Genomic DNA, 25230 nt, shown 5'->3' on the forward strand with positions numbered 1-25230 from the left:
ACTTTATTAGATTATAGAATAAAATACAAAAAACAAAATCAAAAAGAAACCAAAGAGGAAGAAATTGGGGGGGGGGAGGAAAGAGAAGTGAGGGGGGAGGGAGAAAAGAAAAAAAGTGCTGACTTCAGACTTCCTCTGTTGCAGTAATATAAAGCATTAAAATCGAATCTCAACTTTTTACTTTTCTATAATAATATAAAGGGTTTCCTAAAAGAAAGCAGATTTTGCATTCAAATCCTCCAGTTCTCAGGAACAACAAAAGTCCCGCCTCTCTTTCTCTCTACTGGCTGCTTCTATTCCTTGCCTGCCCCCTTCATCATGACAACCCTGTAGCCAATCAAAGAGGGGGAAGAGACGGTTGCCTGGGAGCTTCCCTGCCTTCAGCCTGATGGAGAAGAGGCTGAAGACGCCAAGCCAAAGGGGGGGAGGGGATGAGAAAGGGGCAAAAGCTCCCAGAATTGCAGAGGGAGGGGGGCTTAAGCCCCTTCCCCAGAAAAGGCTGCTATGAAGAGGGCCTCCTCAGCAGGGGACACTGGAGGGGTGACGGGGGACCCCCATCTTCCTCAGAGTCATGGAGGGTCCCCTCCAGGGTGAGGCTGGCTGTCTTTTCCTCCCGGGCAACTCCGGATCCCCCTTGGAAGACCCAGCCCTGCATGGCTACTCCCCCACAGGAGCCTTTCCTGGAAAGACACGGAGCCCAAGTGAGGCTGGAGAAACCCTGGGGGCTGCATCCCCCCAACATTCAACCCTGGGACCTAGAAACCAGGTTAGTATCTTCCCAGGAATGCCCCAGATCTCCTCCTCTTCCCTGGCCATCCTGGGATTTCTCTGTGGGTCTTAGAGATTGGCTGCACTATTGCATCAGCCCTTTTGTGCAGTGCCCTTGAGCATTAGCTTTCAAAATAAAGTAAATTTTGGCTCCAACTCAGCTGGCAGCTATTTCAGATCTGTGGCAGGCTCTGGCATTAACTGGCCCACAGAGTTTTGTCTTTCATCACTATACGAACAAATATCAGATTTATTTATTTCTTCAGCCACAGGTACCATGTATTCCCTACATGGAGCCCCCAAAACTCTCAATTCTAGATGACCAATTTAATTCCATCTCTGCCCCTGTTATTTTGAATCACATGGGGATTATTTCTCTTTCATTTCCCTCCAGAGAATTTCCAAACAATCTTTGACTGCAAGAACTACTTGAATTACCCAGGGATCCCTCCTGAGAGGGAGAATTATGATAAAAGTTTCAGCTCTGCTGTTTGGCCGAATCCTCCAGGGGAGACTTTGGGCAGAGAAATATGGAGGTTTGGGACAGGCAGAGTCTGTGCTCTTGAATCTACATCTCTCTCCTTTCCAGGTGAAGCTGAGTGTTTCTTTGTGTTGAGAAAAAGCAACTGGATGTTCCACCTTGTGAGAGTCCTTTGATTCTTCTAATTCTTCTTTAGAAACAGGAAAGGGATTCATTGATTCACACCATCAATTATGGACCTCCTGCTTCTGCTTCTGATGCTGCTTTTGTCCCATTCAGTCTCTGGGAAGCTGAGAATGAAATGCCCATTGAGTTTGGAGAACCAGGATGGGAAACCATGGAGCTACTACAGACCAGGAGACCATCTAATCAGTATAGTCATCAGTGGAAATGAAATATTGCATACAAAGTTGCCTTTCAACGTGGCTCCTTCTCTTCAGTTTGCTTTCTATGATTCGTAAGTCATTCAGGGTGATGGAATTGCAGTCTCTCCATTCTAACACTCTCCTTCTTTTCTGTTTTTTTATTTTTCATTTATTCCTATATTGGGGAATATGTGTAATTTCCTGAATGATTTTGATTTCCATGGCTTCTCTCTTCGGTCTGATTTTGTGAAAGAGACCCAAAAAGGGGTCTGAAAAAAAGCTGAAAAGGCTGCAGATTATTTTCCTCTCTCTGTTCAGTCTTTAATTTATCACTTGGATAATGGATTTTATTTAAAGTAGTGGTGGAATCAGTTGTAGTTGCTGTACCTCAGCCCATTTCCATATATGTGGAACTGATCATTGCTTTTGGATCAATGCTAGTTTAAGGCTCAGTAGGCTTCTGGAGGATTATATATATTATATATAACAAAACTATTTGTTGTGGCTGTTGATTATAATAACTTTTTTTTCAATAGGACTTCTTTTTTTTGCTTAGTATTCATTTTCAACATTCAACTGGCCAACAAGAATTCCCATCTCTTGCACAATCTCACACTGGGCTACAACATCCATAACAACTATTTGAGCACTTTCTACACTTCAGATGCCTTGCTGGACATGCTCTCCACTGGAGAAGCCAATGTCCCCAACTACAGCTGTGGAAGGAAGGAGAACCTCCTGGCTCTTCTTGATGGAACCAAGAGGGAGATCTCCATCCAAATGTCAACATTAGGAGACACCTACAAAGTCCCACAGGTTTGTGTGTGTTTTTCTCCTTCTGGTAAAGTGAGGGGTGGGTGGTGGTGTGTCAGCAATAGATGCAATCATGTCTTCTCCATGGAATTCAAGAGCTGCTTTTCTCCATATTAGCAAAAATGTCAATATTTTACCCCATTATGTTCATGTTGAGATTAATCATAAAAGGCCTGAAATGCAAGCAATACATTACCTGGAGAAGATATTCTACCAACTATTTAACTGATCAAAAAATATCCCTGGTTGTTGGGGCCTCTATTGACATCTTCATTTTCACAGATAAATAATGCCTGCCCTATCCAGTTGGATTGAAGTTTGCAATAGTAGCATTTTATCTAGTTAAAATGTGGAATGAAAATTATTCAAGCAATTATAGGACAAATAGACTAGCAGATATTGTGGCTAAAATTTATGCCATGATCCTCTTAGTTAAACTTGAGAAAAATGCATTCCTTGCAGAAGAAACAGAAGATTTTAGGTAGAATTAAAAGCAATATAGATATTATAAGAAATTATGCATTTATTTATTTTTCAGATTTCTATACCGCCCTTCTCCTTTCAGACTCAGGGCAGTGAACAGCCAAAGTAAAACACTTTACACACAAAAGTTAAAATAGATTTAAAATAATTAAATAATTTGGCCCATAATTTAAAACATTTCAATTTAAAACCAATTTCAAATTTCAAATTTGAATGCATAAATTAATAATCTAATATTGGCAACAAATTTGTCCTGAAATATCTAATCTATATGTGAAGTAAAACAAGATATGCTGCTTTCTAGATGTTAGTGCAACATTTGACTCAATAAACAAAGAAATCTGATGGAGAAAATGGATGGCCCTCAAAATGGAGCTCAGCCTGTTGGCCCTGATCCAAGCCCTTGTTTGAGAGGGAGGTTTGGGCTCAATGAAGCCATGAGAAGAAGGATCTATGCTTACCAAGGGGGAAGGGAAAGATGCATATTTGAACCCTTGTTCTTCAGTCGAGATATGAATGACTTACTAGGACTAATGCAGGGTCAAAAAACAGATCATAAATAAACTTTATTTCATTCTTTGACAAAAATGACTAAATTAGTGGACCAATGAAATGCAGTGCATGTAGTATACAGTACTTGGATTTCAGAAAGGCTTTGACAAAGGAAACCACAACCTATTTCTCAGGAAGCTGAAAATATGTGGGATAGACAGCATCACATCCAGATGGGCTCAGCCTGTGGTCCTCAATGGAACTACATCTGCATGGAGGGAAACAAGCAGTGGGGGACCCCAAGGCTCCATTTTAGGCCCAGTTCTCTTCAACACCTTCATCAATGATTTGGATGAGGGGAGAAATGGGGAAATCATCAAATTTGAAGACAACACTAAAGCGGCAGGAATAGCCAACAGCCCAGAAGATAGGCTGAAGATCCAGATGGATCTAGATAGACTTGAACCCGGGGGCTATCTAACAAAATGAAATTTAATGAAGAGAAAAGTAAGGTTTTATACTTAGGCTAGAAAAACCAAATGTCCACTTACAGATGAGGTGAAACCTGGCTCCATAGCAGTAACTGTGAGAGGAACTTGGAGTCCTAGTGGACAATCACTTAAATATGAGCCAGCAATCTGTGTCAGCAGCTAAAAAAAGCTAATTCAGTCCTAAATTGCATTAACAGGGATAAAATCAAGATTACATGAATTATTGGTACTGCTTTATAATGCCTTGGCAAGACCAAACTTGGAATAGTGCATCCAGTTTTAGTCTTCATATTTTAAAAATGATGTAGAGACTTTGGAAAGAGTGCAGAAAAGATGATTAAGGGCCTGGAGACTAAAACATATGAGGAACAGTTGCAGGAATTCAGTATGTCTAGTCTAGTGAAAAAGACAAGGGGTGACATCATAGCAATGTACCAATATTTGGGGGGCTGCCACTGAGAAAAGGAGGTCCACCTATTTTCCAAAGTATTAGAAGGCAAGAAGAAATAATGGATGGAAACTAATCAAGGAGAAAAACAACCTAGAACTAAGGAGAAATTTCCTAATGGTGAGGAATGGAACTTCTACCCTTCAGAAATTGTGGGTGGTCCATCACTGGAGGCTTTGAAGAAGAGACTGGACAGCCACTTGTCTGGAATAGTATAGATAGATACGCATTAACAGAGTTGGAAGGGACCTTGTAGGTCATCTAATCCAAGAAGACCCTATACCATTTCTGACAGATGACGGTCCAGTCTCTTCTTGAAAGCTTCCAGTGATGAAGCTCCCACAACTTCTGAAGGCAACTTTATCTCTTTATTTCCAGGTTGAATCTCTCCTTGTTCAGTTTCCATCCATTATCCCTTGTCCGGCCTTTGTCTGGCCTTTGTCCGGCCTTTGCCCAGTCTTTGGGTGCTTTGGAAAATAGCTTGACCCCCTCCTCTCTGTGGCAGCCCCTCAAATATTGGAAGACTGCTATCATGTCTCCCCTGATCCTTCTCTTCAATAGACTAGCCATGCCCAGTTCCTGCAAACATTCATTGTATGTTTTAGCCTCCAGTCCCCTAATCCTCTTGGTTGCTCTTCTCTGCAGTTTTTCTAGAGTCTCAACATCTTTTTTATAGTGTGGTGACCAAAACTGGATGCAGGATTCTAGGTGTGGTCTTACTAAGGCTTTAGAGGGTGGAATTAATACCTCTCTTAATCTTGATTATATAAAATAAAAAATAAATAAATAAACTTTATTGTCATGTTTTGTGTATACACAGTATACACATACAACGAAATTTACTTGACACCCAAAGACCAGGTCCCACCCACCACTATTCCCCCCCCAAACCACCCAAACATCTACACAACAGACTAAGTAATACTGTCCAACAACTCATTGTTCATTGTTGAGTGCAATTATAGCTCTGGGATAAAAACTATTCAGAAAACGTGTGGTCTGAGTTTTAATTGTTCTGTACCTTCTGCCAGAAGGCAACAGTCCAAAAAGATTGTAAGCAGGATGGGAAGAGGCTCTGAGAATGTTATGCAACTTCCTCAAACAGCGAGATTCGAAGATGTTGTCCAGGGCTGGTAGCTGGTCCGATAATATTCTGGGCAGTTTTAATGATTTTCTGTAGAGCTTTTTTGTCCGCTACATATCCCTCTATTAATATCCCTCTATTAATTAATTAACTAATATCCCTCTGTTAATGAGATTTAGGATTGCATTGGCTTTTTTGGCTGCTGCTGCACACTCTTGACTCATATTTAATTGGTTGTCCGCTAAGACTCCAGGATCCCTCTCACAGTTACTGCTATTATGCCTGGTTTACTGCTTGAACAGGGGGTTGGACTGGAAGACCTCCAAGGTCCCTTCCAACCCTTTTATTTTGTTATAAGTTCTGTTATAGGTACGCATGTTTAGCCTGCTAAATTCCTATTGGAATACACTGATTTACACTGATAATGTGATATTATCATACTTACACATTGGATTGTATACCCTGTGAAGAAGACTTGAATTGTTTTGTCATAATAATTATCTGATAATTAATAAATCTGTTGCAATATTTTTAGGATCAGACTCAATAATAATATTTAGAGTTAGAGATTCAAATATATTTCTCTTTAATTATAGTAGGCATTCTATATTCACTGAATATTCACAGATAGAAGCAAGGAAAATGGCGAAGGTGGCTCCTTATATATACAAAGGGTGGAGCCAAGAGTAGGAGTGGTGAATTATGAATACATTAAGAAACAAAGAATAAGTTAACCCCTGATATCCCATATATACATTATTTACACATTAGGGAATAAGGCATTTACATCTGACAAATCCCCCTCTAAATGCCGGTTCGCTATACAACACCAATTACATTCAGATTCAGGACAATATAATACATACAATCTGGAAGTTAAGTATTTGTGCTGTTTAGAAGGTAAAGGCTTCGTCAATATGTCAGCCAATTGTTCAGAGGTATCGCAATGTACTGCTTTGATAAATCCATCTTGGGACAATTGTCTCACATGCTTAAATTTTATATCTATATGCCTGGATCTTTGTCCAATGGCATCGGATCTAGATATTTCAATGGCCGCTTTATTGTCTTCATGCATAACAAAAGGCAAAGCAGGTTTTTTCCAAACATCTGAAATTAAATCATTAAACCATACAAGGTTATTTGCAGCTTTGGATAAACAAACATACTCCGCTTCTGTGGTTGAAGTGGCTACCAATTCTTGTTTACCAGTGTACCAGTAAACTGGACAGTCATTTAACAGAAAAATATAACCAGAGGTACTTTTTCTGCATGATGTATCTCCAGCCCAATCCGCATCTGCGTAACATGTAAGTCTTGGTTCTTTGTTATCACTAGGTTCTAATACTAGACAAAAGTCCAATGTACTTTTCAGATATCTTAAAATTCTTTTGACAGCTTCCCAGTGATACATTGTTGGTTTACTAACGTGCCTTGATAATAAATTGAGTGGTAATGCAATATCTGGTCTGGTCCAATTAGATATATAAAGAAGTGAACCTATTACTGATCTATAGAATGTATTATCCTTGAATTCAGGGGAAGATTCATCAGTATTTCTAAGGAAATCAGTTTGCATAGGAGTGTCACAGGGTTTGGCATTGTTTAAATTACATTTGTTTAGAAGTTCAATAATCTTATCTTTCTGAGTAAGTTTGAAACCCTTTCTAGTTTTGTTAATTTGTACACCAAGGTATTTGTTTATTTTACCTAGAGATTTCAACGAGAAATGTTCATTTAACTTGTTTACAAAGATTTCTCTTCTCTCTCTGTGTTTTCCTATATATAAAATATCATCTACGTAAATCAATACAAACTCAACGTGATCATCACTCTTTTTGACAAAGAAACAGTTATCAGCAGTGGTAGCGTTGAAATCCATGGTTTTAAGTACTTTTACCAAGCAATCGTACCATCTTTTGCCAGATTGCTTTAATCCGTATAAGCTCTTGTTCAATAGCCAAATTTCATTTTTATTAGTGTATTGACTGTGAGGTGCTCTTACGTATATCTCCTTATCTAGTTTTGCGTGTAGGTACGCAGTCTGTATGTCATATTGGAATACATCAAGATTGAGTGTGGATGCTACTACTAGAGCTGTTTTAACACTCTCTGTTCTTACTGTGGGGGAGTATGTGTCAGTATAGTCCTCCGGATATTTTTGTGCATAACCTTGTGCAACCAATCTAGCTTTGTATAAGGTATTGCCTCCTTCTAGATTCTTAATTTTATAAATCCACCTGGTACCAATAATTGTTTTATCTTTGGGTGCAATCGCAGGTGTGAATACATTTAATCCTTGTAAGCTCTCCATCTCTTTTTTCATAGCTAGTTCCCATTTTTCTTTTTCTTCACGAGGTAGTTTTAATACTTCCTCATATGTATTAGGTGTTATTTGTTCACCATCCATATGCATTATGTAATCTTTGTATTTATTTGGTATTTGATTTCTGTTGTTCCTAATAGTTCTTTCTGGTTTGCTATGGTAGTCATGCAAATATCTTGCTTCCTTTTTTGTTAATGTGTCTGTCTTTATTTTGTGTTTACTATTTGTCCATGTTTTGGTTTTGTTTTTGCTTCTGTTAATATTTTGATTTTCTATCGTCCCTTCCTCACGAGATTTGGTATCCTTGCACTTATTCGGAAATATTTCATTAAGATGTAATTTAGACCAGTTGGCCTGTTCATGGAACACAGCTGTTCTGGAAACTATAAATTTATTATTATTATCAATGAATCTGTACCCTTTGGTGCCAGTTTCATATCCCATAAATCTTAATCTTCTGGATACGTTTTCTCCCTTTCTCCTCAATTGTTTGGGTATGTGTACGTCTGCAGTGACCCCAAATATGTGCATGTGTGCTAATTTTGGTTTCCTATTATACATCACCTCATATGGTGTCTTATTCACAATACTGGACCAGGTTCTATTTTGAGTGTAATTTGAATAATGTAGGGCTTCTGACCAAAATTGTTTGCCTAAACCAGCATCCTCTAATGTGCATCTAATCATGGTTTGTAATGTGGAATTCTTTCTCTCTGCAATCCCGTTTTGGAACGCAGAAAATGGACTAGATGTGTAATGTAACATTCCTCTATCCTTTAACCATTGGGAGAATTCCTTAGACATGAATTCACATCCCCTATCTGTCATAATTTGTTTTATTCTGATATTATGTTGTGTTTCTATGCGTTTATAAAATTCCTTAAATTTTTGAAAGGTTTCATCCTTGTGTTTTAATGTGTAAACAAAACCATAGCGACTATAATCGTCTACTATTGTTAGGAAGTAACGTTTTCTATAAGTGATTGATGGAGTTAATGGACCAACTAAGTCCATGTGTACTAAGTCAAAAATTTTGTTAGTTGATCTGGTGGATTTTTTTGGCCTGGGACTAGTTTTTAATTTAGTAGATTTACATACTGAGCATTCCAAATAATTTTCACAATTTTTTATTTTGACACCTTCTGCGTGTTCAATCATTTTTTGTACTACAGGAAAACTTGCATGTCCTAACTTCCTATGTAAGATATGAGCACACTCGTCATGTATTGGTTTACCTATTTTTGGTTTCTTCTCATTGTGTGTATCTGTGTGATCATGAGATATTTTACATTCATCATTGTCACTGTTACTAATATTTTCATCATCTGCCTCAATGCAATCTTCCATATTTGAATCAATGTTATGTAACCATCTTTCTTTTGTTATCAGATAGGGTAGGCCTCCTTTAATCATCACAGTGCCTACATTAGTTTTATTCTTCTCTAAAGTTGCTTTTCCCTTTGAGAAAATTATATTGATGTCAGAATCTCTGCTTAATTTTATGACACTTAGTATGTTATGAGGTATTTCTGGTATTAACAATACCCCCTCTATTTTTCCTAGACCAGGCAAGGTCACATTCCCTCTGCCTAGTACTTGAACTTTTTCTTGGTTAGCTACTTTTATTACAAACTTATCTTCTGTAAATGAAGACAATATATTTTTGTTATTAGTGGTGTGATTAGTTGCTCCAGAATCAACAAGCCAATTATTGTTCTCATTTGGTTGCGTTTTGGTGCTATCTTGTTTATTTAGTCCATTCAGTGAACCAGATTTTCTCTCTTTTGAATTTTCTCTGCCCCCTCTATTTTCTCTGTAATTTGGTGGGCTTCTATATTTATGTCTGTCTGTGGAAGACTGTCTATAATTGTATTTATTCCTATATTCTGACCTATGTCTTTCTTTTGAGATTTTGGGGCAATCTCTTCTATTGTGTTCTCTGGACCCACAATTGTGGCATTTAAAGGTTTCATTATATTTTTCTTGGAAAGCTACCTTCCTAAAAGGTTTGTGTTCTGTGTGATTGCTATAACGATTTTTTCTTGAATTGTCTTCTGCTATCAATTTGTTAGATAGACTTTCTATTGACAAATATCCTAGATTGATGGTGTCTAAGTGTGACATAAAACTATCCCATGATGAATCAAGTGAGTTGATAATAACACTTTTCATTGTTTGATCTGAAATCACTTCCCCCCTCAAATGCAGCTCAGCTCTTATTTTGTTTAAAGATATTAAATGCTCACTTATGGAAACCCCTGGTTTTACTCTGGAAGAAAAGAAGTCCTTAGACATTCTTGTGGTGGTAGCTACACTATTGCTGTGAAACAAATTAAACATGCATTGAATTATTTCTGAAACAGTTAGGTTTGGTTTGATGCTATGATACATTGCAGGGGACACACTAGATATTATTAAGAAAAATGCCTTATGGTGTAAACAATCTATTTTTAAAGTCCAAGGTCTTCTTGGGGGACTAGTGATAAAGAATAGTAAATTTTCTTTCATAAATACAACCTGGAGCTGTTGATACCATTCTTGTAAATTAATGCCATCAACTCTAAGTTTTGGGAAGTCACTGGGTAAGTTACCCACATTATTTTGTCCATTACTTACAACCTGAGGCAGTCCGTGGTCTCGCAAGTGTAGAAAATTGCAAAACGGCATGGGAATGCTCGCAACGAGTCTGCGCGGTTCTCTGGCCAGTTCAAGTCTTTCCGGACCGTCTACGTAGTTTCGCACATGCGCGTTGTTCATTTCTTCTTTGACGTCGTCGTGGAAGGTTCTCTCCATTGCAGCTCGCTCGCTCCGTTCCTCTTCAGACGAGTCGGTTTCTGGCTCGGTCTTAGGAGTTCTGATGGCGGCGGCTGTTCTTTTCTTTCTTTTGGGTGCATTGGCACTTGCTTCGGTCTGCGGTGTAGGGCGGAATCGACATGGCTCTCTGGGCTCGGGCGTCGTCGTTCTCGAAGTCAGGATGGGAGCGTGCAGGTCTTGAAGCATCGGCTTGTTCGCTTGCTTCTTCGTTGGCGCTTTGGAAATTTTTAATTTTGGCCCGAATGCGGCAAAAAGCGTCTTCATTGCTGACTTTACTTGGGATTTCGTTAAGTCGTTTTCATTTTCTGATTCTGGCTCTTCCGAAGAGTTTGAATCCTCCTTTTCACTTTCGTTGTCTGATAACGTTTTTGGCGCCAGAAATTTTGAACTGAGCATTTTGATTGGCTCTGCTTCGCTCACTTTGGAGGCTTGTTGAAACCAAGATGGCTGCCATTCAAAATTTCGCGCGGGATCACATCTTTTCTTTTTCATAACGACTTTCTCTGTAGTCACATCACTCACAGTTTTTTGGTCTTTGGGTTTCTCTTTAGCGATGTTTTTCTCTCTCGCTGCTCCGCTGTTCTTCAGCATTTCTAGGAGGTTCGCGATGAGGCTTTCATCATTCTTCTGGCTTTTTAAAATCTTTAGTATCTCTGACCTGAGTTCGTTATTTTCTATTTCGATTTCTTCCTGGCCATCATTTTCATTTATTAGTTCTTCTTCTTCAGTGGTGTATTCTTCGGATTCTCTCGAAATCGCGTTTGTGGATTCGTTGATTATTTCTTGTTCAGTTTCTATTTCTTTGTTGTAGGCCCTGGTGTTGGGCCTATCTTTCTTAGACATTTTTAGTTATTTATTGAGTCAATAAACCATCCTCTGCTACCAGTTTGTTGCAATATTTTTAGGATCAGACTCAATAATAATATTTAGAGTTAGAGATTCAAATATATTTCTCTTTAATTATAGTAGGCATTCTATATTCACTGAATATTCACAGATAGAAGCAAGGAAAATGGCGAAGGTGGCTCCTTATATATACAAAGGGTGGAGCCAAGAGTAGGAGTGGTGAATTATGAATACATTAAGAAACAAAGAATAAGTTAACCCCTGATATCCCATATATACATTATTTACACATTAGGGAATAAGGCATTTACATCTGACAAAATCAAGTTCAAAAGTTATGGTCTTTGGGAAATGACATAATAGCCATAAATGGTCAGCCAATAGAGCAAGTAACACCTTTCCTTACCTGGGGTTGTTTTCTCTGAGACTGAATCTTGGCTCCCTCATCATTTATTTATTTTTTATTTTATTTTATCATATTTGTATACCGCCCTACTCCCGAAGGACTCAGGGCGGTGAACAGCCAAAATAAAATACAAAGACATACAAAAGCTAAAAAACTATTAAAAACAGATTAAATAATTTAGGCTCAAAGAACAAATTAAGACATCCAATTTATCTAAAAAACATTTAAAACCCAATTTAAAAGCCAATTTAAAAGGAGCTCAGTTAGAGAAAGGGCAGGAGTGAAAGTGGGGCTTAAATGAAAACCTCACAGCTCTCCAGCTTCCTCAGCCCCAATGATTAAAGTATCAGAGGCCCAGTTTTCCCCCATGTTCTTCCATCAATCTGATGTTTGGGGCTTCAGAGAGAAACCACCAGCAGAACCAACCCAATCTCAGCCTCTGAGGAGGATCTTGGGGTGGGTAAAAGGACTCCAGCTGCTGCCCTCAGAGCTGATTTGGGAATTTACACAATTTCTCCTTTGTCTAAATTCAGAAAATATGGGCATTGGCATAAAATTTAATCTAGGGAAACTGACAGACTCTGAAAATTGTGGCTCTTGGAACAGACAAAACTTCAATTAAAGACCAAACTTGGATTATGCAATTGACAAATCTTAATATTTTATTAAAAGTTAAGACAAACTTTAATATTTTAAACAATGTCTGATTAACAAACTATTCTAATACATTCATGAGAACCAGGTTGGATTTATTAAAATCTAATATTTTGGACTTGATCTGACCCCAAATATAACGGCATTCTTCATTGCTTTTTCAGATCAGTCATACAATTGTTTCAGAGGCTCTGAGTGATAAAAGGAAATTACCCTTTTTCCACCAGATGAATCCCAAAGAAGGATTCAACTACCCAGCACTTGTTCACCTGCTCCTCCATTTCAGATGGACCCTGATTGGCCTCTTTGCTTCAAACACAGAGAAGGGAGAGAATTTCATGAGGATTTTTACTCCTATGCTTGTCAGGAGTGGAATTTGTGTGGTTATATCACAACTGTTCTCAACAACTGGATACAAAACAGCCCCCAGGGAGGCCCTCTCTAAGTGGAGACAAGTCAATGTCTTTGTTCATTTCATGGAACTTGATTCCATTTGGGACAGAATTATTCCTTTCCATTTAACGTTTATGCGTCTGCCAAGACCCATTGAAGGGAAAGTCTGGATCCTCACAAATTTTATATTGTATACACTAAAAAAGCGCAGACTTCTCAAATACATCCATAGTATTTGGAACTTTGGTTATGTGTTTAAAAATAGGCCAGAAGATTCTGCCTTTGAACCCTATTTTTTTGTGGAAGAAAAGTTTCAAGATTTTTATTTTCTCTGTTCTCTTTCAAAGAACATCTTTTCTGTCAAAGGCCGCAGAAGATGCACCCAGAAAACCCCACTGGAGACCCAGAAGAAAAGGAACAGAAAAAGGATACCAAATGACGATCACTTTTACAGTATGATGAAGACTCTGGCCCAGGCCTTGAATGCCGCTTATTCCTCCAGATCGAGGAGGAGAAGGAAGGAGAGTGAAAAGACTTTGGGGTTTCCAAGGCTGCAGCCATGGCAGGTATGGGGGTCCTGATATGGATCCATTAATCTTAGATCCTTTGGAGGAGGAATCCAGAGGAGAAGGAGGGGAACCAACTCAACAGATCTGTCCAATTCAATTACTCAGGGATTAATGGTTCCAAAGAGTAGATACCATGGCATTTTAATATTAAACTCTGCTAATTTGAAAATGCTGTATTTTTTTTAAATGAATTCCCGTATTTGTGGGTTTGTGATGAGCATGGTGGAATTTCCCCTTTGTTCCGTCCCCACTGCAGGTGGGTTTGTGTGCAGCTCAACAGGCAGCTAAACCCCCCTATTCTCCTCCAGTGAAAGGGAGCCTGGGGTGGATCTGGGTGTTTCATTGGGAGAAAAGGGCACGGAGAAACTGAGGAGATGCAAAGAGTGAGAATCAAAGATAAATAGGAGATAGGCAGCATTAACTAACAGCCAACAAAGAAGCAGCTGGAACCTCTCCAGGGATGCTCCGTGTGAGGGACAGAGGCCTCCGGATGACCATGTGTCTCGGTCAAACCTGCTGCTTCCGTCTCCTCCAAAGGCTGACAGAAAAGAGAGATAAGAAGTTAAGCTTATCTGCCCCCGGCCACTAGGTGGGGCTAGAGCAACAACAGCACAATAGATACATGTTGTGGCATGACAACCTTTATAAATTTGAAGGGGACACTGAGACCATCTAGCCCAACCCCTCCTCTCTGCACGAATCCCAGTTAAAGCTTCTCTGACTGATGGCTGCTCAGTCTTTGCATTCAGACAATCCATGAAGAAGAGACTGAACTTTTCTGCTTTACCAGCTCAGCTCTAAAACAGCTCAAACTTTTATCATATTTTTTTCTCTCCTTCAGCCAAAATCTCTTCTCTTGTAACTGAATTCATTTTTCTGTGTTTGACACTCTGGAATAATAGTGAGCAGATCTTATGCTTGTGTGTAACGTGTGTCAGTGATTGGAAGAGGGCTGCATCCTCTCTTCTCCAACTGAGAGATTGTGTCAGTTAGAAAAGGGGCTCCCAGACTCCTCCTGATCTTCAGCTCTTCTCCTTGTTCTCTTTCCTCAAGGCTAAGAGCAGCTCCTTTGATCTCTTCCTTAGATTCATTGTCCTTCCCTGAAGTTCACATAGATTTTTTGCAAATTCTCCTCCAAGAGTGGTGCCTGCAAGGGGACGTGGTCCTTGAGTTGGGGTCTCCCCAAACCCGAGTGTTCACTTCCTGAGATTCTTATGGCTGCATTTGCCTTCTTTCCATGAACATTTCCCTGCTGACTCAGATTCTGTTTCCAGTTAACTACAATTTTGAGATCATTTCCACAAACATAAATATCAAGTTTGGTATCCCTCATCTTTCTTCCAGTCCACCATTCATGTTCTTATATGAGACTCTATTGTTACTCAAGTCTTAGTTGCTAAAAATCAGATTTTTTCTACTGTTTTTTACTCATGTACCCTTCTCTGTGTCCTAATCATAAATATTGTTTCTGGAAACTTGATATTCCTCTTATTAAATTTTATTTTATTCAAAAAGGTAAAATATAAGCTTCAAAAAATAAAAGTATTACAAAGACAAAACAAAATTAGATGAAACATTTTTTTAAATTGTGCATTAAAAACAGACAAAAACATGCATATTGTCCCCCCAGTTGAATACAATACAGCAATAATAGTTTCTCCCCATTGCAAAATAGGCCCACAGTTATAAACTACACATCTATTTGCAACTACTTGACTTGTCATCTATCTGCTGTATATAAAAAACGTAGTTAACAGGCAATCCAACAATAAAGTTACATTTCAAAACTTCAAAATTATCTGTTATCTGCTATTCTATTTAACTCACAGAAAATTTACAGGAGCTTCTTATCTACCACAGACCACCACAATCATCATCTCTGATCCATCCAGAATCTGTCCAGGTTTAAACATCATTGTTTGATTCTTAATAATAATGCATTTCCTTAAACATTTTAATTAGGATCTTTCCCAACAACTGCTTTCCATTCCCCAAAGTCACAGGACCTCCTGTAAATTGAAACACAAAGACTCTTAAGACTTCTTTTTCCAGTTAAGTATGACAAGTCCATTCCACAATCTCCCTCAATCTTCTTGAAATAATCCATTTCATCAGTCATCCGTTCTGCCCACTTTGAGTCTTCAGGGTCCATGGCCTCTCCAGCCATCTCCAAGCAGCCTGCCTTCAAACCAGACTCCTCCTTCAGGGATGCCAGCAGCAAATTCAGTTCCAGTCCATCCAACCATCCAATCCATCCGATTCAACAATTGTAGCTTGCTTCTGATTATCGCCTTTGATAAACTTTTATCAAATTTTTTAAATGAAGTTTCAAATAAGGCTTGTAAGTTGAAAGACTTTATATTCTTTAAATCACATCAAATTAGCTTACTCTAAGATCGTATTAATTACTGTATTAATGTCAACATAGAAAAATTGATGACCAAAGGCAAATTGTTATCCATCACCTTCAGGTTTCACAGGAAAGATTAAAAAGTATTAAAAACTATTTGAGTATCATTTTGAAGAGAGTTTTTATCCGCTTAGTTATGATACCATCCGCCCCTCAGTTTTCTAATCACATCACACAATTGTTTGTGAGTCCTTTACTGAAATCCAGTGATATCACCAGAGTTCCCATAATCTATTTAGGAAGTGCAATGATGTGTGAGAATGACTTTTGGGATGAGGGGAAGAGAGGCTGCCTAGGGAAGGATCAGAGAAGAGGGGAGAATCCTGCAGCTGCATAATGGGAGAGAAAGAAATTCAGAAAGGATCCTGGCTAACTTTTCAGGCTGAGAAAAGAGTTGGTGGGAGATTTGTTCTTTCAGATCTGCAAAATTTTGTTAATGTTGCATTACAATTAATTAGAATTAGCACATCTGGAGGTGTTTTCCATCAGGATGACCAGGGAGAAGATTAGCCTGACAACTTTCTTCTGGATAATCCCATGCTTTCTGGGAATCAACCTATTGTTTTCAAAGAGTTTATGAATCAACTACTTTTCTCTCTGATCATTTTATTTGTCATCTGCTCTAGAATGTTCCCTATAATTGACCAATTGTGTCAATTATCTCTATATTTTGTCAGTATATGATTGACAAATCTTTCTCAAACTTTTTCATTCACTTATGAAGATAATGGCAGTATTTGTATCCTATTTAAGCATATTTGGAGTTTAGACAATTGTAGAAGAAAGATTCAATGTGGAATAAGAAAGTTTTCTGTTTTTCAAATTCCTGGATGTTCTCATTCTAGTTTCATCCCTTTGTGGAGAAGAACGAGTTTTGCAATATTTCCAGCATTAAACTGTACTTGGACCAAAATGGAGAGATAACGGCAGATCTGATGATTGACAGTTTCTTGGTTCTCCCCAAGAAGTCTCCCAGGATAGAGACTCTGGCGTATTTTGTAAGACAGAGACTTTTTATTGACCAAGATACTCTTTCACTGCTAAAGTTGCTCAATAAGGTGAGAGAAATGTTGGTGTCTTTTCTCTGTTTTCCAAAGCCTGAGGTCCCATTTCAAGTGGGCCAAGCCTCGAGTCTCCAGGGTGGTTGGCCTCCCATGCCAGGTGGTGTCATCTAATGGAAGCTCTTCAACAGACGGGACCTAAGTGGAATGGCTTTGCAATGTTTTAGGAAAATCTTTCAAGATCTTATTGGTCAGAGGTTTCTTTCTTCATCACAGTTTAATTTCATATTAAAAAACCTAATAGAACAACATTTCCTAAATCTTTTACAGTAAACTTTATTATCAGTTTTAATAAGAATATATCATCATATTTAAACTTTTTTTATTTTTTTATTTTTTTTTTCAATTTATATACCGCCCTTCTCCCTGAGGACTCAGGGCGGTGCACAGCCAGAATTAAAAACATGAAATACAAATATTAAAAACAATTAAAATCTATATAAATTTGGCCCAAAATTTAAAAAACCACAAACCAATTAAACATTTAAAAATTTTAAAAAATTTCTTCCTAAGCCAGCCCAGCTTGCTGGAAAAAGTGGGTTTTAAGGGCACGGCGGAAGGCACTGAGGTCTTGGATTCTCCTTATCTCTGGGGGCAGCTGATTCCAGAGGGTAGGTGCCCCCACAGAGAAGGCTCTCCCCCTGGGGGGTCACCAGCCTACATTGTTTGGCTGATGGCACCCTGAGGAGGCCCTCTCTGTGGGAGCGCACGGGTCGCTGGGAGGTCGTTGGTAGGAGCAGGCGGTCTCGAAGATAGCTAGGCCCTATGCCATGGAGCGCTTTAAAGGTGATAACCAACACCTTGAAGCGCACTCGGAAGACCACCGGGAGCCAGTGCAGCTCGCGCAGGAGCGGTGTTACATGGGAGCACCATGCTGCTCCCATCACTACCAGCGCTGCTGCGTTCTGGACCACCTGGAGCCTCCGGGTGCCCCTCAAGGGGAGCCTCATGTAGAGAGCATTGCAGTAGTCAAGGCGAGAGGTGACGAGGGCGTGAGTGACTGTGCACAGGGAATCCCGATCAAGAAAGGGCCGCAACTGGCGAATCAGGCGAACCTGACAAAAGGTCCCCCTGGTTACAGCCATCAGATGTTCCTCCAAGGACAGCTGCATATCCAGGAGGACTCCCAGATTGCGAGCCCTTTCTGTGGGGGCCAAGGACTCGCCCCCAATAGTCAGTGATGGAGTCAACTGACTATATTGGGATGCCGGGAGCCACAGCCACTCAGTCTTGGAAGGGTTGAGCTTGAGCCTGTTCCTCCCCATCCAGATCCGCACAGCCCCCAGGCACTGAGACATCACTTCAAGGGCATCGTTGGGGTGGCCTGGGATGGAGATGTACAGCTGGGTGTCATCAGCGTACTGATGGTATCTCACCCCGAAGCCACGGATGATCTCGCCCAGCGGCTTCACATAAATGTTGAACAGAAGGGGCGAGAGGACCGATCCCTGCGGCACTCCACAGACGAGAGGCCTCGAGGTCGACCTCTGCCCCCCTGCCAACACAAACTGCAACCGGTCGGAGAGAAAGGAGGAGAACCACCGCAATACGGTGCCTCCCACCCCCAACTCTTCCAGCCGGTGCAGCATGATACCATGGTCAATGGTATCAAAAGCCGCTGAGAGGTCTAACAGGACCAGAACAGAGGAGCAACCCCTGTCCTGAGCCCTCCAGAGATCATCAACCAACGCGACCAATGCCGTTTCCGTGCTGTGCCCAGACCTGAAACCCGACTGGAACGGATCTAGATAAGATGTTTCCTCCAGGAATTGTGGAAACTGTCGTGCGACCACACTCTCAACAACCTTCGCCATGAAGCGAAGGTTGGAGACAGGACGATAGTTGGCCAATATTGCCGGATCCAGGGACGGCTTCTTGAGGAGAGGCCTCACCACCGCCTCTTTCAAGGCAGTGGGGAAGTAACCCTCACTCAACGAAGCGTTGATAACACCCTGGAGCCAGCCTCGTGTAACCTCCCGGGAAGCCAGTACCAACCAGGAGGGACACGGGTCCAGTAAACATGTGGCCGTACTAAGTCTCCCCAAAATCCTGTCCACATCATCGGGAGTCACAGCATCAAACTCCTCCCAAATAACATTCTCAAGACTATTCCTCGTCACCCTGCCCTGATCTACCCAGTCAGAGTCCAAATCCCCCCAGATCTGAATGATTTTGTCATACAGGTATTGTCCGAAATCCTCCGCCCTGCCTTCCAGGGGATCCTCCCGCACTCCCGGATGGAGCAGGGAGCAGGTCACCCTAAACAGGGCGGCCGGACGATTCCCTGATGATGCAATAGAGGCGGAAAAGTAATTAAACTTTGCCATCTTTATCGCCACTAGGTAGGTCTTAATATGCGACCTTACCAGTGTTCGATCAGATTCAGCGAGACTGGCCCTCCAACCGCTCTCCAGGCGTCTTTTCTGGTGCTTCATTTCCCTCAGCTCCTCAGTAAACCAAGGAGCTGCGCGGGATCGGCACCGGGTCAGAGGCTGCAAAGGCATGACTCGGTCCAAGGCCCCACCAGCCGCCCGATCCCAGGCGGCTACCAGGTCCTCAGCTGAGTCATGTGCTAGATCCTCAGGAAATGGCCCAAGCTCCATCTGGAACCTATCAGGATCCATCAGGCACCTGGGGCGGACCCATCTTATTGGCTCCGCCTCCCTGCAGCGGGGTGTAGCGGTTCGAAGGTCCAGGCGAAGGAGCAAGTGATCTGACCATGACAAGGGTTCCATGTCTATATCCCCTATAATAAGATCACTCAACCACTGGCCAGAGACAAAAATCAAGTCCAGAGTGTGTCCCCCCCTGTGGGTGGGGCCATGAACTAGTTGGGTCAGGTCCATGGCCGTCATGGAAGCCATGAACTCCCGAGCCGTCTCAGACGTTTCACCGATGGACGGCAAGTTGAAATCACCCATGACCATAAGCCTGGGTGTATCAACTGCCACCATGGCTATTACGTCGAGGAGCTCGGGCAGGGCCATTGCTGCACGGCAGGGAGCCAGGTACGCAAGCAACAAGCCCATCTGAACCCCATGACCCCATCTCACAAAGAGGGATTCACATCCGGCAATCTGTGGCACAGTGGTCTCCCTCGACTAAGACCTTCGTTAATAATAACCGCCACCCCCCGCCCCTCCCCTGGGCCCTCGGCTGATGGAATTTTTTCACCTCCATCCCTCTGGACTACATTAAATAGAAAAGTATCTTATTATAATGTTAAATTCCAAAAGCAAAAGTGAGGAAATAAATGAAGAATCTGCTAATTGTACCTCTTGCATCTGTCAGAGGTTTCGTATTTACCTCTGTGAAGACCAGAGGCTACTTGTCTCCATCCATTTCTACCTCCATTTTCCATGGACAGAGAGTCCTAACATCTTTTCTTTGGCATTCCTTTTCTTCTGCTCAGTCCCTGCCACAGTCCAAATGTGTGGAAAGTTGTCATCCTGGATTTGTCAAGAGGGCTCGAGAAGGTGAGCCAGTTTGCTGCTATGACTGTGTTCCTTGTCCGGAGGGGACCTTCTCCACTCAGGAAGGTGGGTCACACTGAGGAAAATGGGAGGCTTTGTGGAACTGGAACCAAATTCAAAAACAGATTGAAGCTCACCTGTTTTTTTTATTTTTAACCTGCACGATTTCTTATCTAAACGGATGTAAATCAAGAAGACTTGGAAGGAGGAGCTTGGAAGAGATGGGAGGAGGGGGTGGCAGACTGGGTAAGCTTTACTAACAGCAGAGGAAATATCTCTTCTGCTTTTTAGTTTGGATGTGTGCTGCTAAGTTTACCTTTCTAGGAACATCTGAGTTCTTTGAAACTAGATGAATTGTTTCAGGTCCACCTTCTGAAAGACCTTTCAATCCACTGTATATTGGATCCTCCCCTTGAGGATCACTGAGAAGGTGTCACTGGTCCATAATCTGATGCTGTGGATAGTTATAGGGGGAACTCATTACACAAATAATCTTCCAATCATATAGATCAATCAATCAATCAGAATAGAGCTAGAAGGAACCTGAGAGGTCTTCTAGTCCTACCCCCTGTTCAAGCAGGAGACCCTAAACCATTTCAGACAAGTGACTGTCCAGTCTCTTCTTAAAAACCTCCAATGTTGAAGCACCCACAACTTCTGGAGGCCAGCTGTTCCACTGGTTAATTGCTCTCACTCATAAGTTTCTCCTTAATTCCAGGTTGCTTCCAGATGTTACAAGATACTGTAGGTATCCTCCAAGTCCAGGATATTAACTGCCGTGTGGCAGGACTCAGGATGTTTGCCTAAAACGATTATATGATTCAATATTTACTTCTAATAATGTAGTTTCCTATGAAGAGTCTACACATTACACAAATAATTAACATCCTAGGACTTCCCTCAACTTCATATAACTAGCTATATTTTTTAATTTAAAAAAATCCTTCTTATGCTCTTTTTAATGAAATAGTAAAGAAATTCTTCTTGGGAAATGTCTGTGGTATCAGCTGTTATCCAAAGAAGGTTTTTCTTGCAAGAGAAAAGGACAGAATATTAAAGAAATATTGCTTTTTTGCTATCTCAGATACAGAAAAATGCATCAAGTGTCCAGATGATAAATATCCAAATGAAGCCAGAGTCCAATGTATCTCCAAAGTCATAACCTTCCTGTCTTATGAAGAACATCTGGGCATCATCCTGGTTTCTTTTGCTCTACTCTTCTTCCTAAACTCAGGCCTTGTTTTAATCATCTTTATTAAATACCGAGAAACTCCCATTGTCAAAGCCAACAACCGGGACCTCTCCTACATCCTCCTGGTCTCTCTCCTGCTTTGCTTCTTATCTCCTCTTCTCTTCATTGGTCAACCAAGGAAAGCCACCTGCCTTCTCCGACAAATGGTTTTCAGCCTCATCTTCTCAGTTGCCGTTTCTTCTCTCTTGGCCAAAACCATCACGGTGGTGCTGGCCTTCCTGGCCACAAAACCAGGAAACTGTGTGAAGAGATGGTTGGGGAAGAGCTTGGCCAACTCCATCATCCTGTCTTGTTCTGCTGTCCAAATTATCATCTGCTCCATCTGGTTGGGAGTTTCTCCCCCCTTCCCTGACTCTGACCTCCACTCCCAGCCTGGAGAGATCATCCTGCAATGCAACGAAGGGGCCGTTGTCATGTTCTACGTCACCCTCAGCTACATGGGCTTCCTGGCTGCCATCTGCTTCACGGTGGCTTTCCTGGCCAGGAATCTGCCTGGGGCCTTCAACGAAGCCAAGCTGATCACCTTCAGCATGCTGGTCTTCTGCAGTGTCTGGGTGACTTTTGTGCCCACCTACCTGAGCACCAAAGGGAAATCCATGGTGGCTGTGCAGGTCTTCTCCATCCTGGCCTCCAGTGCTGGTCTGCTGGTCTGCATCTTCATCCCCAAGTGCTACATTATCCTTCTGAGGCCTGACCTCAACACAAAGGAGCAGCTCACAGCCAGAACAAATGTAAAAACATGAGATATAACACCATTATGATATTGGAAGAATTGTTAAAAGTTTCTTTTATTTGAAAGAAGATATTTTTTCCATTTAGATAGTATAAAGGAGTCAAAATCATATGTATATTTTTCAAATTTGGAAATTATTGAATTCTTCACAAAAGAGCAGCTTACAGCCAGAAGAAATGTGTAAATGTGAGACTGAGGAATTTCAACTTTTAACATGTTCCACAGTCCAAACATAGAAAATGGTCCAAGCTGTTCTCCATGCATGAGTGGGCCAACTATTTTTCTTGAAATAAATAAAGGGTGTGTGGAAGATTGTGAGGAGACAAATTTCTTGGAGAAATCAGAGCATGTTAGCAAGACAGAAATATAGAAGGAATGTATGGAGCAACGTTGATGCCCTCATTTCTCAGTACATTTCACCCAAACTGCTGTGGCAACGCAACTGAGACATTTCTTTTTGTTTACACAATAACTCTTTCTTGAGGGTAGCAACAATAGAAGGCTGGGGAGGTAACTTGAGTCTTGCTAATTCTGAATATTCATGCTCACATCATCTATTAAATAAAATATGCATATGTACGATTGTCCTTTTCTCCTCCTTTCCTGGAATGTATAAATATGAGTGCATCCTTCTGTCTGAAAGATTTCCTCCCACTATTTTCTGGGGAGAAATTCCTCCAGTGGACACTGAATAAATAACAACTGCAGTGAGCCTGGATTATTGGAGTTTTTGGCTCCTGTGTTTGATTCCACAGAAACTGGTGTCAGGAGTGGGATTCACCATCTTCCATCTGCCACCAGGGACAACAGATGGGGCAGCCCTACAGGGTGAGTGTTGTGAGATTGATCCCATAACCCTTCCCACTGCCACATAAAGGCACACTGTAGGAGCTTCTGTCAGACCACAGTCTGTGTCCAAGTGTCTCTTGTGGCTGGAAAGGTTTGTGGTCCCTTCCGTCCCAATTTCTCAGCCGCCCTGGCCCTGCTGTGAGCTCAGCCGAGTGATGTCTGGAGGTATCCAGGAACTGAGGGGGAATTTGCCTCTGTTGTAGAATGGAGGCTGACCCAGAGGTTCTGTGCAAACTCCCTTTTTCCTATTGTCTGAATGGAGGAACTCAGCTGATCCTAGACAGGGAGGGAAGTGGATGATGGGGCTCAGGCGGACTCTGATTGGGGAAGGAATCTTTCCCAAAGAAACAGAGAAACCCGCTGTGTCCCAGGGCTGGGAGGAGGTCCGATGCCTCCACTGCAGTGGTGGATTGCTACCGGTTCTCAGTTCACAAGAACCGGTAGTGAAAATTTTGAGTAGTTCGGAGAACTGGTAAATACCACCTCTGCCTGGCCCCGCCCCCAATCTAGTCGCTGCCTCCTGACTCCCAGCTGATCGGCTAGAAGGAAAAAATCAGGGCTCACTTGAGAAAGAAGAGAAAAAAAAATCAAGATGCCGTTGCTTTAAATTGACAAACCAAGAAGCAGCTGCTGGAGGGAAGTTTTTGCTTGCAGAAGCGAAGTAACATTCAGCAGTTCATTTCTGGGTCAGCTGAACAACAAACTGGATAAGGAGGAGGGATTCTTATATGGTTCTATGTTTTTGAAGTTTTGGGGTTTGTGCAACATGGGCTTTGTATTTCTAAAAAGGTTTGGGCAATTTCAATTGTGAAATATCCTATCTTGAATGAGTTTTCTGCCTGCTTGTAAATGGAGCTGAACTTCCAGCTTCCACTTTCTATTATCTCTAAGCACCGGTAGCTGTTTTCTTCGTACAAAGTTTCCTTTATGCAGCTGGCAGGAATGTGGAATGAGGATCAGGCAGGTTCCTTCTTAGCAGCTTGATTTTTCCTTCCTTTTCTTATGAGTAACATTTTATTTGGGGAAATGAAGAGGGGGGGAGTTTGATTCCTTCCCAAAGCAGGTTAGTGGGGTGGGGAGGGAATGGGGATTTTGCAATGACCTTCCCCTGTCACACCACACCCACCAAGCCACATCCACAGAACCAGTAGTTAAAAAGATTGAAATCCACCACTCCATCTTAATATGCTATTCCTGGTATGTGATGTTTTGTATACATACAGAGAAAGAACCACTCTTGTGATCTTTGACTTTTAGGCTTGCTGTCAAACATCAGCCATAATAGCAATGACTGTTTTGAATAGGCAGGTTGCATTACACAAATGGCTAGTTTATATGTGAAATTATGACTGAAATATTTCTGCACCTCTATTGGTTCTCACTGTCAGGAAGTTTCTCCTTAGTTTTAGGTTGCTTCTCTCTTTGTTCAGTCTCCATCCGTTGCTTCTTGTTTTGCCTTCTGGTGCTTTGGAAAATACATTCTGTGTGAGGGATCTCACGAAGAATGATGGTTCGTTGAGGGCGCTTCCAAGAAAAGGTCAGCACACAAGGATGCAATCAAATTAAGTTTTTATTTAGAAGTAAAAGTAGAGTAACATAAGGTCCCAGGCATGGAGGCATCCATGCCTGGATTGAGCCCATGGGTCAGTCCCATAGGATACTAGAACAAGAGCAGGGAAAAAGGGAAATGCAAAAGGGTAAAAGCAAAAGGGACAAAAAAAGGAGGGAGCAGCCCCTGTGCAGGGGTTCTTATAGGGGCCCCTTATAAGGTGTGTGAGGGGGCCAGAGGGCCATTAACTTTCCCCAATGGGGCTGCAGGGGCCGGAGCCCCTTGACCCACCAGTGGGATCAAAGGTGCCTCTTTGCCCCCATCTGGTGACCTTTGAAGAGACTGCCATGGCTGGCACAAAACACCTAACAATTCCCCTTCTTGCCAGCCAATGACAGGTGACGGTGAATGTGTGTGAGAGGGCGAGCAGGTGTCATAGAAATACAGATGCATTGTTTACAGGATCAAAC

General features: G+C 41.5%; 1 protein-coding gene across 4 annotated transcripts; it reads left to right on the forward strand.

The window, feature by feature from the left end:
- Positions 1–454: 454 nt before the first annotated feature.
- LOC132709987 (vomeronasal type-2 receptor 26-like) lies at positions 455–22946 on the forward strand. Of its 4 annotated transcripts, none has more exons than XM_087871955.1 (7): positions 455–766; positions 1358–1706; positions 2151–2430; positions 12636–13430; positions 16689–16901; positions 20317–20443; positions 21462–22946. In XM_087871955.1, the coding sequence occupies exons 2-7, from the start codon at positions 1483–1485 to the stop codon at positions 22370–22372; spliced, it is 2550 nt and encodes an 849-aa protein (XP_087728081.1). In that variant the 5' UTR covers positions 455–766; positions 1358–1482; the 3' UTR covers positions 22373–22946. The 4 variants fall into 4 exon arrangements, with proteins under 4 accessions (XP_087728081.1, XP_060541174.2, XP_087728082.1 ...); XM_060685191.2 differs by having other exon boundaries at positions 13212–13430; XM_087871956.1 differs by having other exon boundaries at positions 1529–1706.
- Positions 22947–25230: the final 2284 nt, after the last annotated feature.

This window comes from Pantherophis guttatus, chromosome 6 (assembly GCF_059756535.1).
Source record: "Pantherophis guttatus breed Tessera chromosome 6, ASM5975653v1, whole genome shotgun sequence".
NCBI classification, from domain to species: Eukaryota; Metazoa; Chordata; class Lepidosauria; order Squamata; family Colubridae; genus Pantherophis; species Pantherophis guttatus.

Bases quoted from the DNA above. Each gene is read 5' to 3' on its own strand.
- LOC132709987 (XM_087871955.1), top strand. From the start codon at position 1,483: ATGGACCTCCTGCTTCTGCTTCTGATGCTGCTTTTGTCCCATTCAGTC. The intron at 13,431-16,688 runs GTATGGGGGTCC...TTCTCATTCTAG, and splicing joins CAAGGCTGCAGCCATGGCAG to TTTCATCCCTTTGTGGAGAA. The intron at 16,902-20,316 runs GTGAGAGAAATG...TCTTCTGCTCAG, and splicing joins TGCTAAAGTTGCTCAATAAG to TCCCTGCCACAGTCCAAATG.